At 43.8% G+C, this 14,282-nt stretch overlaps 1 protein-coding gene across 1 annotated transcript in view; it reads left to right on the forward strand.

Moving 5' to 3' along the window:
* The window catches only part of terb1 (telomere repeat binding bouquet formation protein 1), a 173,577-nt gene that overhangs the window by 35,750 nt on the left and 123,545 nt on the right, over positions 1–14,282 (forward strand). The window contains exon 9 of the mRNA XM_087996134.1: positions 5,538–5,690. Within this exon, the coding sequence (XP_087852260.1) occupies positions 5,538–5,690 (153 nt within the window). The remainder of the gene's footprint in view (positions 1–5,537; positions 5,691–14,282) is intronic.

The following is a 14,282-nucleotide window of genomic DNA, read 5'->3' on the forward strand; positions in this document are numbered from 1 at the left end:
CAACAAAACAAACAGTAATAAAATAACATGGTGACATTCAACACGTAATGATTAAAGTACTATAATTATAATATTTCAATATGTAACAATACATCATATGAATATGAAAATCTGTTTTAAAGTGCTTTGTAAAAATATTATTATTTTCATGTCGGTTTCAGTCAAGCTTTCCCACTATCTGTCTTTGTAACAAAAGGCTCAGTGAAGCTCCTGCCTCCCCTTCACCCCAATACATATTATAATTGTTTATCCAACTCCCACCACCACCACCACCATGCATATTCACACAAGCAAGCAAAATAACTAGCCCCTATTCCATTTAGAGTCAAAAAGTGAGGTGCTAGAAAAGCACAGCCGGTTAGGCAGCATCCAAAGAGCAGGAGGGTTGATGTTTCGAGCATAAACGCTTGATGGGCTGTGTTTTTCCAGCGCCACACTTGTGACTCTAATCTCCGGCATCTGCATTCCTCACATTATCCCTGTTCTGTTTAGGTCTAGTTGAAGCAGGTCCTGTTAAACAGATTCACTAGCCCATAGTAATGAATTGGTACAGCAGGCAGACAAAAATACAGTAAAGTTTGAAACTGTTGCCTCACAGCGCCAGAGACCTGGGTTCAATTCCCACCTTAGGCGACTGACTGTGTGGAGTTTGCACGTTCTCCCCGTGTCTGCGTGGGTTTCCTCCGGGTGCTCCAGATTCCTCTCACAGTCCAAAAATGTGCAGGTCAGGTGAATTGGCCATGCTAAATTGCCCGTAGTGTTAGGTAAGGGGTAATTGTAGGGATATGGGTGGGTTGCGCTTCGGCGTGTCGGTGTGGACTTGTTGGGCCGAAGGGCCTGTTTCCACACTGTAATGTAATCTAAAACCATTCTCTTTTCTGGCTTGCTGTTATGGGCCCTTGGTTTTCTGCACTCTCTGGACACAGTCAGTATGTGCTGGTCTCTGCCACAAACATCCTTGGTTCATTTGATATTTGCTACTTGAAGTGTGTACTGTAGTCAAAAAGTACTTTGAGATCTTTGTTCATCTGTGTTGTTTGTTGGAATTAAATTATCGTTATTTGTTTATGGGTTGTGGGTCTCAGTGGCTAAGACAGTATTTATTGCCCATTCCTGATTGCCCTTGAGAAAATATGGTGATCCGTGTTCTTAACCACTGCAGTGCATAATGGTTCCAGTGCCTAGATCAATGCGAAGTATTCCAATTACTTTCATTCAGTGTTTGATTCAACAGAGTACCATGTTAGACCATTTTAGATCGCAGTTAGGTGGCTGTGGGTCTGGAGTCATATGTAGGCCAAATTGGATATAGATAGCAAATGTCCCTTTCAAAAGGACATGAGTAATCAAGATGGGTTTTTACGACAATTGATATTGATTTCTTGGGCTGCTAATACTGAGACTAAATTTTTAAATTAAGTTTTAAATTCCATATCTGTTGCATTAGGATTCAGTTGATCCAGAGCTACACCAGTGCTTCTGGCCGAAGTCATTTCCACTACAGAGTTGCCAATGATGCTCAGAGGGAGGTGGATGTGAATGTGAAACCCCATCCCCGTTAGGAGTCACAACCAACAGTTTGTAAATTGCTGATAGAGTGGATCCATTACCTGCTCATGCACAGACAGTGCTAATGTTTAATTGTAGAGCCTTGCCTCCTTTGGCCTTTGGACCTTTCAGCCATTGATACAATGCCCCATTCTGCCAATTGCCTTTAGTAGCTTGCAACAACCATCCCATTCAAAAAGTAAAATCACTTCCAGGCACCTTCCACTTGTCAAAATGAAATTTGAAACCTGGTATGTCAAGATCCTCAAGGCAAAGCCTGTAGATTGTGCATTAGACTTACAAGCCATCTCATCAAACCAGCATATAACCAAATCATCCTTGATGCTAAGGGACTGCCCAAGAAGAAGGTAATTGTAAAGTATTACAATTCCAGAATCTGACAGGCAAGGTGGCTGGTGTGTTTGAACCATCTTGAAACAACAGTATAAACTTGTCACCACTGCTTGTCAGCTTTGCTCCAATACTTTATAAAGGTAACTAGAAATTGAATGTTATGCTATGTCTGAAGGCTGCATTTTTACAGATATGGATGTAGGTATGATTGCTGAGCTGGAAGGTTCATTTTCATATGTTTTGTCACCGTGCTAGGTAACATCTTCAGTGAGCCTCCGGATGAAGCATTACTGATGATTACTGCTTTCTATATATATGTGTTTGGGTTTCTTTGGGTTGGTGATGTCATTTCCTATGGCGATGTCATTTCCTATTCTTTTCCTCAGGAGGTGGTAAATTGGGTCCAAGTCAATGTGTTTGTTGATAGAGTTCCAGTTGGAATGCCATGGTTCTAGGAATTCTCATGCATGTCTTTGTTTGGCTTGTCCTCGGATGGATTCCTAGAACCATGGCATTCCAACCGGAACTCTATCAACAAACACATTGACTTGGACCCGCTTTACGACTCCCTAAGAAAAAGAACCGGAAACGACATCACCACAAGAAATGATGTCATCACAGGAAATGATGTCACCACAGGAAATGATATCACCAACCCAACGGAACCCAAACATATAAATGGAAAACAGGGATCATCAGCAATGCTTCGTCCAGAGGCTCACTGAAGATGTTACCTAGTATGGTGACAAAACATCTGAAAATGAACCCTCCAGCTCAGCGAGCAAACCCCTACATCCAGAATCTCAACCTGAGCTACAAATCTTCTCAAAACTCACTTTGCAGTTATGTTTAAAGGAGGGCCTGAATAGGCATTGTGCATAAAATCATAGCTTGCATATCATCATTAGTTCCGATCTGTATACTTCAATGCATTATGAATAGAACGTCAAAAATAAAACTAACTGAGCAAGATTTTGTCATGTCTCAAGACATGCTACCACACTGTCCCTAATCAAAGAAAGATGGTTATGGTTGTTGGCTGATCATCTCATCCCAGGACATTGCAACAAGTATAGAAGTACTGAGGGTACAAGGATAGGTCAGAGACTGGAAATTTGCAGTGAGTAACTCACCTGCTCTTTACTTCCCAAGCCTGTTTGCCATCTATAAGTCAGAATTCAGGAATATTATGGAATGCTGTGCATTCCCCTGGAAACCGCAACTCCAACAGCACTATCCAGGATAAAGAAGCTCACTTAAGGCCGTACAAAATAGGAACAGAGGTAGATTGTCTGGACCCTTGACACTACTCTGCTATTCAGTAGGATCACGGCTGTACTGACATTTCTGATACCCGCTTTCCTGCAGTTTCCCCATTACCCTTGATTCCTCTATTGTCCTTTCCGAATAACCCTTGATTCCCCTAATGATCAAGAGGCTATTTATCTCGGCATTAAGAATACTACAAGATTCAGCATCCACAGCTTTCTGTGGCAAGGAGATCCAAAGACTCATAGCCTTCTGATAGAAGAAATTCTTCCTCATCTCAGCCTTAAATTGACACTCCTTTATTCTGAGACCATGTCCTCTGGCCCAGACTCTCCCATGAAGGGAAATATTCTCTCAGCATTTACCCTGTCAAGCCCCTTAAGAATCATGTATGATTCATTGAGATTATCTCTCATTCTTCTAAACTCCAGTGAATAGAGTCCCAACCTGTTTAACCTTTGTTCAGAAGATAATCCCTCCATACAAGGATTATCCTAGTGAACCTTCTCTGATCTGCTTCCAATTTTTTTTTAGGTTAGATTCCCTACAGTTTGGAAACAGGCCCTTTGGCCCAACAAACCCACACTGACCCTTCGGAGAGTAACCCACCCAGGTCCATTTCCCTACCCTATATTTACCTCTGACTAATGTATCTAACATTATAGGCAATTTAGCCTGGCCAATTCACCTGATCTGCACATCTTTGGATTGTGGGATGAAACCCACACAGACACGGGGAGAATATGCAAACTCCAAACAGACAGTCACCCGAGGTGGGAATCAAACCCGGGTCCCTGGCGCTGTGAGGCAGCAGTGCTAACCACTGAGTCACCATGCTGCTCAAATGATACCTCCTTAAATAAGGGTACTCCAGATGTGGTCACACCAGCATCTTGTACAGTTACAGTAAGACCTCCCTACTCTTATACTCCAACCCCGTTGGAATAAGGGCTCACATTCCATTAGTCTTCCTGATTACCTGCTACACCTGTGTGCTAGCTTTCTGTGTTTCATGCACAAGTGGTTCCAAATCCCTCATAGCTTTCTGCTGTTTTTGTTTCCATTTAAATTATATTCTGTTCTTTTGTTCTCCCTTCCAAAATAAGCAACTTTGCATTTTTCCACATTATATTCCATTTGCCAACTTCTTGCCCACTTACTAAATGTATTGATAGCTGTCTGTAAATTGTCTTTATCCCTCTCACAGCCTGTCTTTCCACCTATTTTTAATGTTGTCTGCAAATTTGGCTACAGTACATCCACTTCGTTTCTTCAAGTCATTAACATACATTGTAAATAGTTACAGTTCCTGCAGTGATCTCTATGGAACCCCACTGGTTATGGGTTGACAACCTGGAAAAGAACCAGTTTTCCCCACTTGTTGTTTCCTGCCCATGAGCCAATTCTCTATCCACATCGATATACTACTTCCAATATAGTGGGCACTTAGGACAATCCTTCATGAGGTACCTTGTTGAATGCCTTTTTGAAGTAAAAATACAACACATCTCCTGGTACCCCTCAATCCACTCAAGTTGAGACTTTCTGAAAACTAATAAATTAGTCAGACTTAATTTCCCTTTCATGCAGCCACGTTGACTTGATTGGTACTATGTTAAGTATTCAACCATTCCATCACTAACTTACAGTGGCACCATAGAGAACAATCTACAATGTGTATTGCAGCAACTCGCCTACACTCTTACAACTTCATCTTCCAACCCCATGACCTCTACCACCTAGAAGGACAAGGTACACAGAGAAAGACACGCCATCATGTCTTGGAAATGGAGCACCATTTCCTCATTGCTGCTGTGTCAAAATTCTGGAACTTCCCAGCTGTCAGTGTACCTACATTGTGTTTTAATGCAACGGTTCAAGATGTTGTCCATCACCTTCTCTAGGATATTTTAAGGTGGCAGTAACTGCTGGCCCTGCCAGAAATGCTCACATCCCATAAATGAAAGTAGCTATAAAGTGTCAAACAGCATGGCATGACTGAGATGCTGATAAGAAAGATATGCTAAGTTCATTATATTAAGGTCTTGATGCAATCCCATGGATTCCTCTAAAAGAATGTAACCAATACTGATACTTATTTGCAAAAGCTTGATGGGATGGTGTATTGGAGCTTTACACTGATTCTAATTGGTACATACCTGACGCGTTAAACCTCTCTTGAGTGAAATAAATCGTGTTGAATACACATCAGGCATTTTCATTAGTTGAGTTGAGGTTTGTTCTGAAAAGTAGAATTTATTTTCTCCCAAACGCTAATGGCCTGATCTTAATGAGTCTAATTTCCCCTCCAGTCGCAAAATCCCTAAACTGTAACTGTGCTTATTGTTTCTCTCATTTTCCCTTAGCATACGTACAGGACTACTTTTGCAGCGTTGGTGGCCTGGATGCTGTTGCTCAGATTCTTGTGAGGTTGGTGGATGAATCCATAAGACATCATTCTAGCAGAGAGCTGGCAATATCTGTGGTTAAAACACTAAATTCCTGCATTTCAGAAAATCGTAAGTACATCAGTAGTTTGAACTTCTAAAGTCGAGAGAGGCCGTGGTCGGATGATTGGTAGGGATGGGATGGTTGTAAAGCACAAAGAACAGTACAGCATGGTAACAAGCCCTTCAGCCAAGCTGTGCCAACACATGATGCTTTCCTAAACTAAAAGCCTTTTATCTCTACTGTACCCCGCTATTCCCTGGTTTTTCATGTATCTGTCAAGATGCTTCTTAAACATTGCTATTGTATCTGCTTCTGCCACCTCTCTGGCAGTGCATTGCAGGCACTTATCACCTTCTTGTTTCCCTCCTTTACCTTAAACCTATGTCCCCTATTAATTGACTCCAACAATGCATGCTGTCCATGCCTCTCATTATTTTGTCGACCTTTGGCCAGCATTTATAACCCATTCCTAGTTTCCCTTGGTGGTGGTGAGCTGCCTCCTTGAGCCACTGCAGTCCATCTGCTCTGGGTTGACCCACAATGCTACGAGGGAGAGAATTCCAGAACTTTGGCCCCAGAACAGTGAAGGAATGACAATATATTTCCAAGTTATGGTGGTGGGTGACTTGGAGGGGAAATGAAGGTGGTGGTGTTTGTTCTCATGTACCTGCTGCTCTTGTCCTTCTAGAAATCAAGTGATTGTGAGTTTTTCAGTTATTAAGAGCCTAAAGTTTCCTGGGGTACCAGATACTACAACCTTCTCGGAGATGACGGATTTAGTTAAGGAATATTACAACCTCAAGCCTCCTGTAATTCTGAGACTGTGTATGCCAATGGAAGTGGGCACCCTTGTCAGGCTAACTGAGCTTGGGGAACACCGCTTGAGTGAAGGCAATTGCATAGCCTCACTCCTGAACAGAGATACTCTATGTCAGCCCACAGCAAAACCCCAAAACAAAGCCAAGCCTTGGCTACACAATTAACATTTTCTTCATGATCCAGGCTGGCAATTCATTGTAGTTGCTGCCCGTCTGTGGACTCGAGACAGCAAAAAAGGCCCACTAGGCATCAGTTGAGTAAGAGAACTCATAGGCTGGTATCCAGAAGAGTGAACACCCTGGAAAGCCCACCTATTTCTGGCTTGGAACAGATGAATTGTTTAGCAATAGCCAAATCAGAACCAATCAAAATAAATTTCTGGTTAAATGGTCACCTTGTTCTAATGGAGGTTGACACAGCTGCAGTTGTATCAAAATTCACTCTGGTCTCTAACCCTTAAATTTGCTTAAGACCTCGGCTAGACTGAGACCCAGTACCAGTGATCCTTTACAGATTAAGAGTACAACTTTGATTCTGGTCTTGTATGAGAAGCAGCGGGATCACTTACCACTGATTATAGTAAAAGAGTTGGGCTTTTGATGGGGTGAAATTGGTCGAGAGAGATTCACCTTGATTGTCCTCAACACTTTTTGATTAGAAGATGGCTGCCTGAATGAAGTCCTAATTAAATGCCTGGAAATCATTCAGGAAGATCTAGGGACTATCATACAACACCAGGTCATATTCCAACAGGTTTACTTGGAAGTACAAGCTTTTGGAGAGCTGCTCCTTTGTCAGGTAGCTAGTGGGGCAGGATCATAGGACACAGAATTCACAGTAAAAGATCGAAGTGTCATACAATTGATGCGATGCACTGAACAAACCAAGATTGTTGTTAAGTATTAATCACTTAGAATGTTAAAAATAACACACACCAGGTTATGGTCCAACAGGTTTATTTGGAAGCACTAGCTTTTGAAGCACTGCTCTTTCTTCAGGTGGCTGTCGAGTATAAGATAGTAAGACACAGAATTTATAGCAAAAGGGTTACAGTTGAGCTGTAATGATATATTAAACAAATTTAGATTACGTCTTTCATCTTTTGGAATGAGATATGCTAGTTTCGGTTCTGTAGTATGTAAATCCCAGAACTCCTTTTAAGTTATATTCTCAAGATAGCTTTAACATTTCTAACAATAAGTGCCATCTCAGCTCAGACAGTGCTTTAAAGGTGTGAGGTTAAATTCTGTCTCTGTCCCAATGTTGTGTCAGACTGGTTCTATTTCTAAAATGGAACTTACAGACTCTTACATGGATTTATGCAGTTTTTGAGCAAATTAAAATGTAATTCTGCAAATACAAATTCAACCCATAAACTTATATGTGTGCGCATGCAGGAGAGACAGAGTGAGTGTGTGCATGGGAATGTGTGTGAGAGTACGTGTGAAAGAATGTGTATATGTGTGTGTGTAAGCTTGGTTAAGTATGTGGGTGAGTGGGGTGGATATAAGCCTGTGGGAGGCTGCGTGCTTGGGTGTGAGTGTGGGGGGGGAGAGGTTGCATGTGTGTGCATTAAAGAGACTGCTTGTTTAGATTACTAACAGTGTGGAAACAGGCCCTTCAGCCCAACAAGTCCACACTGACCCTCCGAAGAGCAACCCACCCAGACCCATTCCCTTACATTTACCCCATTCACCTAACACTGCGGGCAATTTAGCGTGGCCAATTCACCTAACCTGCACATTTTTGGACTGTGGGAGGAAACCGGAGCACCTGGAGGTAACCCACACACACACGGGGAGAATGTGCAAACTCCACAGACAGTTGCCTGAGGCAGGAATTGAACCCGGGTCTCTGTGTCACCGTGCCGCCCATGTGTGAATGAGAGAGGGACTGTGTGTGTGTGTCTGCGAGTCTGTGTGTTTGTGTGTGAATGTGTGTAGTACAGAGGGGTCACCTGTAGTGTTACATGAATCCAAGCTCCCAGTTGAAGCCATCCCCATGGGTACCATTGGAGCTGCTACAGAAGCCAGATTTTCACCCCAGTATGCCAATATTTTCATGCACAGGTTCAAACAAGACTTCTTTTCTGAACAGGTCCTCCAATCAGCACTATACACCAGATATATTAATGACATTTTCTTCCTTTGGACCCACGGTGAGGAGTCACTGAAACAACTACACAGTGATACCAATGAGTTTCATCCCACCATCAAACTCACCATGGAGTACTCTCTACTATCTATCTCATTCTTGGACACATGCATCTCCATCAAGGATGGACACTCTACCACCTCACTCTACCGCAAATTCACGGATAACCTCACAATGCTACACTTCTCTAGCTTCCATCCGAAACATATTAAAATAGCTATCCCCTACAGACAAGCCCTACGGATACATAGAATCTGTTCAGATGAGAAGGAACATGTCAGACACCTGAAAGTGCTCAAGGATGCCCTCATAAGAACAGGCTACGATGCTCAACTCATCGACCTCCAGTTCCAACCTGCCACAGCAGGAAACCAGAATGACCTCCTCAGAAGACAGACATGGGCTGCAACCGATAGGGTACTGTTCACTGTCCAGTATTTCCTGGGAGCCGAAAACCTATGCCATGTTCTTCACAGCCTGCAACGCATTATTGATGAGGATGAGCGCTTTGCTAAGACCTTCCCCACATCTCTACTTCTTGTCTTTAAACAATTAGCAAACCTCAAACAGATCATTGTTTGCAGCAAACTGTCAGAGGAAGTAGTGGAGGCTGGTACAATTGCAACATTTAAGAGGCATTTGGATGGGTATATGAACAGGAAGGGTTTGGAGGGATATGGGCCGGGTGCTGGCAGGTGGGACTAGATATCTGGTCGGCATGGACGGGTGGACCGAAGGGTCTGTTTCCATGCTGTACATCTCTATGACTCTATGATAACATTGACCACAACACCATACAGCCGCTGCAAGACATGTCAGAGTGTCAACACAGATACAACCACTACATGTGAGGACACCTTCAACCATGTACATGGCAAGTACATATGTGATTCGGCCAACGTTATGTATCTCATACGCTGCAGGCAAGGTTGCTCTGAGGCATGGTACATTGGCGAGACCGAGCAGATGCTGCGACAACGGATGAGTGGACACCATGCAACATTCACCAAACAGGGGTGATTCCCCTCAGTCGGGAAACACTTCAGCAGTCCAGGACATTCGGCCTTAGGCCTTCAGGTAATCATTGTCCAAGGTGGACTTCGGGATAAGCAACAATGCAAAGTGGCCAAGCAGAAGCTGATAGCCAAGATTGGTACCCATGGGAATGGCCTCAACCTTGGATTCATGTCACACTACAGGTGGCCCCACTGCACTATACACTGTCTCTCACTCACACACACACACATTCCCACATGCTCACACAGACCCTCTCTCATACACAAGCTCTCATATGCACACCACATGCACCACCACCCCCCCCCCCACAGTCACACCCACGCATGCACCCTCTCACAAGCTTATACCCCACCACATTCACACACATATTTCACCAAGCTTACACATATACATGTACACACTCTTTCACATGCACTCACACCCATCAGTGAGATAACACTCCACCAATACCATACAGGGAGTTGTCAAATGTCAGTACCAGATCTCACTTTGGATCATAATGTGTGAGCACCCTAAACAATGACAGTTACTTCACTTCGCTAAAGGCTACATCTTGGCTACAAGACCATTTTCAAGGTTGACCCTTTTTCAATAGCAGGTGTAAGGGTGCCAGGATGGAGGGAAGGTTACATGCGAACTTTCCATAATAATTTTCCAATCCAAAGAAAGACCTAAGCCCTGGTATAGATGTGGGAAAGTTCACATGTAACCTTCCCTCCATCCTGGCACCGTTACACCTGCTATTGAAAAAGGGTCAACCTTGAAAATGGTCTTGTAGCCAAGGTGTAGCCTTTAGCAAAGTGAAGTAACTGTCATTGTTTAGGGTGCTCGGACATTATGATCCAACGTAAGATTTGATACTGACATTTGACGCCTCCCCATAAGGTATTAGTGAAGTGTTGTCTCACTGATGGCCCAATGGAGGGAACGTCCAATAATGTTTGCTTCCTGGACTTTGGCTGATTCAGATAGAGAGGGAAGGTTTGATGATCATCTTTGGTGTCAGAAAGTTCCATCAATGCCACATACATTTGTAATTGTAACACCCACAAACTTCTGCTAGGGCTACTCAAAGTGACCAAGGTCATGCTGCCTTTCGCTTCAGATCAAATTCAGTAGCGGGCTCTTAATCTAAGTCAGTACAATTACAAGTTGGAATACTATCCAGGGGGCCAAATAGCAAATGTGGACACCTTGAGCTGCCTCCCACTGACAGGTATATCCAGTGCCACCACTGGAAAGTGTGTTCTGGTTCTTTACATTTCTGGACATTCTTCTGGTCACCACTGACAATGTTAACTGTGAATGCAATTAGATCTGGTCCTGGTTGATGGTGTTGGGAGAAACAAAAGAGCCATCGCAACCAGAATTGAACTCTTTCTGAACCGGGCGAGACCAGATCACCACAGCAGACTGCAATTTTTTAATGGGGAGAGTGATTGTCCCAAGTAAAAGTCGTCGCCAGATACTGGTTGAACTCCACCACAGTCATCCAGTGATGTCTGGTGGCCAGGATTGAATGCAGACATAGCCATGTTGGTAGGGTAGTGCCCAGAGTGCCAACAAGAACAAACATTGCTGCCAGCAGCTCCCCGACATTCATGGGAATGGTCAGGTTACACATTGATTATGCTGGACCTTTCTTGGGTTTAGCATTTTTAGTCATTGTGGATGGCCACTCAGAGTGATTGGATGTGCACCAAGTTCATTCGTCAAACATAGGACAATGGTAGAAAAGCTACGAGCATCTTTTGCAATACATGTCCAATGGGTCATCATTTGCCAGCAGTGAATTCGAGTATTTCCTGAAGTTGAGTGGAATTCAGCATATAAGAATAGCTCCATACCATCCATCATCTAATGATCTGGTGGAAAGAACAGTCTAAATTTTGAACACAGGCTTAAAGACCAGCCTACTGCTTCACCAATTCCGAACTATTCCCATTCCTGTTTGATGAGAGGACCACCCCTCACACAACTACAGGGACAGCTGCAACAGAGTTGCTAATGGGGAGAAGACTCTGCACCGGGTTAAACCTGATCTTCCTGGACACTGGGAGGAGAGTGAAAAGGCATCAGGAATGTCAGTGCCGGACACAAGACCACTTTAAGCGAGAGAGGACGTAAGGTGCGAAGTTTGGTGCCAAAATCACAGAAATTGTCCTACGTATGTGAGAGACATGATCAACACAAGGTCAGGTACAATGATGTACAAAGTGCAGGTAGGTGAGGTGACCCTGGACAAGCATGTGGACCTTATGAAATCTGCACATTTCCAAGGGGAGAGGAGAAAAACATAACCAGCCTCTCACAACAGTCTGCTATCAGAACCTGTGGGTTTTTTGATTTGATTTACAGTTGTCTTAAGTATAGTGCAGTGAAAAGTTTTGTTTTGCTTGCAATACAGGCACATCACAGCAAACAAGAACATACAGATCTTCGGGTGTTTGGACAGAGCGAGGCATACAACATTATGACTGCACAGGAGGTGCACAAAAACAAGGTCAACATTAGATTTGAAATTAGAGAGGTCTGTTCAACAGTCTGATAACATTAGGGAAGAAGCAATTCTTGAACCTGCTGGTGTATGTGTTCTAGCTTCAGTATCTTCTGCCCAATGAAAGAGATTGGAAGACCATATAACCAGGTCAGAGGGATTTATGATGATGTTGGCAGCCTTTCACAAATATAAGACATGAAAAATGGAGTGCATGGATGGGAGTTTGGTTTCCGTGATGGTCTGGACTGTGCATACAACTTTCTGTAGTTTCTTACAATCCTGGGCAGAGCAGTTGCCGTACCAAGCTGTTACGCAGCCAGATAGAATGCTTTCTTTGATGCATTGTGAAAATTGGTCAGGGTCCTTATGGACATGCCGAGTTTCCTAAGCCTGCTAGGAAGAAGAGACATTGTTGTACCTTCTTGATTGTCACACCTATGCGGGAGGTCCAGCACACATTGTTGATTATCGTCTTTCCTGGGAACTTGCCGCTCTCGACCATCTCCACCTCAGCTCCGTTGATGTAGATGCGGGTGTGTTCACCTTTCTTCCTGAAGTCAATGATCAGTTCTTTTGTTTTGCTGACATTGGGAGAGAGATCGTTATCATTGCACCACGAAACCAAGCACTGAATTTCCTTCCGTATTCTGACTCAGCATTGTTTGATACCTGGCCTATGATGGTGGTGTTGTCAGCAAACTTGTGTTGGCATTTGTATGAAATTTGTATGAAATTTGGCTCCACAATCATCGGTTTACAGGGAGTGTAGTGGGGGGCTGACTACACATCCTTGCTGAGCACCCAGTGTTGAGGATCATCATGGAGGATAAGCTGGTGTCTATCTTCAGTGATTGCAGTCTGTGGGTCAGGAAGTTGAAGATCCAGTTGCAGAGGGCGGAGCTGAGACCTAGGCCTTAGAGTTTTGAGATTAGTCTGGTAGGGATTGTGGTATTGAAGGCAGAACTGTAGTCGATGAGTAGGAGCATGAGTAGGAGCCTTGTTATCCAGATGTTCCAGGAATGAGTGCAGGACTCGGGATGTGGTTTCTGCTGAGGATCTGTTTCACGGCTAGGCAAATTGCAGGGGATCGAGGCAGGTTGTGAGGCTAGAGTTGATGTAGGCCATGGCTAACTTGTCAAAGCATTTCATGATTATGGAGGTCAGAGCCATTGGGCGGTAGTCGTTGAGGCACATTGCATGTGTTTTCTTTGGTGGTGGTCTTCTTGAAGCAGGTAGGAACTTCACATTGTAGCAAGTAGCAGTTGAAGATGTGTGAATATTTCCACCAGCAAGTCTGCACAGAATCTGAGTGCACGGCCAGGATGTCTACAGCGGTGACAGAGGAAACGGTAGTCTGGGTCTGTCGGGGCAGGTGATCTCACACCCCTGGCATTCTGTTCGAACCTAGCATAGAAAATATTGAGTCCATCAGGGAGGGATGTGTTTTTGTCCATTATTTTATTCTGCTTCATTTTGTATCCCGTTATGTTGTGTATGCCTTGCCACAGGCAGCAGTTGTCGATGTGTTTAGTTTGGGCTTCTAACTTGGTCCAGTACTGCTTCTTGGCATCTCTAATGGCTTTGCGGAGGTCATATCTGGATTTCCAGTGAAGGTTTGGGTCATCCAACCTGAATGTCATATGCCTGATCCTCAGTAGGTAGTGGATTTTGTGCTTCATCCAAAGTTTCCGGTTTGGGAACACACGGATTGACCTCTTTGGCATACAGTCCTCTATGAACTTGCAAATGAAGTCTGCAACGATGGTGGCGTACTCATCTAGGTTTTCCCCCTCCATCCTTGGAGTCTGAGTTAGCCACTGACAGATGTCACATCCTCAATGCCTTTACCGCCTGAAGAAGAGTCTGTTAGTTCGACAGGGCATAGCCAGCGATGATGATAATGAGTCTCTAGGACACGGTCTGCATAATATGATTCGATGAGTATGACTCTGCCAAGCTGTTTTCTGACTAGTCTGTAGGACACAGTTGGATGGGTTTTTGCATGGTAGGAGAATTAATGGTTATGGGGATAATGCAGGTAGGAGGAGCTGAAACAATGGGTAGATCAGCCATGATCTTAACGAATGGCGGAGCAGACTGGACGGGCCTAATGGCCGACTCCTGCTTCTATTACTATGAAACTATGACACCTATCCCAATTTTGGCTCAG

The sequence above is a fragment of the Chiloscyllium plagiosum genome, unplaced genomic scaffold (assembly GCF_037043375.1).
Source record: "Chiloscyllium plagiosum isolate Xiang-an unplaced genomic scaffold, Cpla_swu_hap1 HiC_scaffold_17, whole genome shotgun sequence".
NCBI lineage: Eukaryota > Metazoa > Chordata > Chondrichthyes > Orectolobiformes > Hemiscylliidae > Chiloscyllium > Chiloscyllium plagiosum.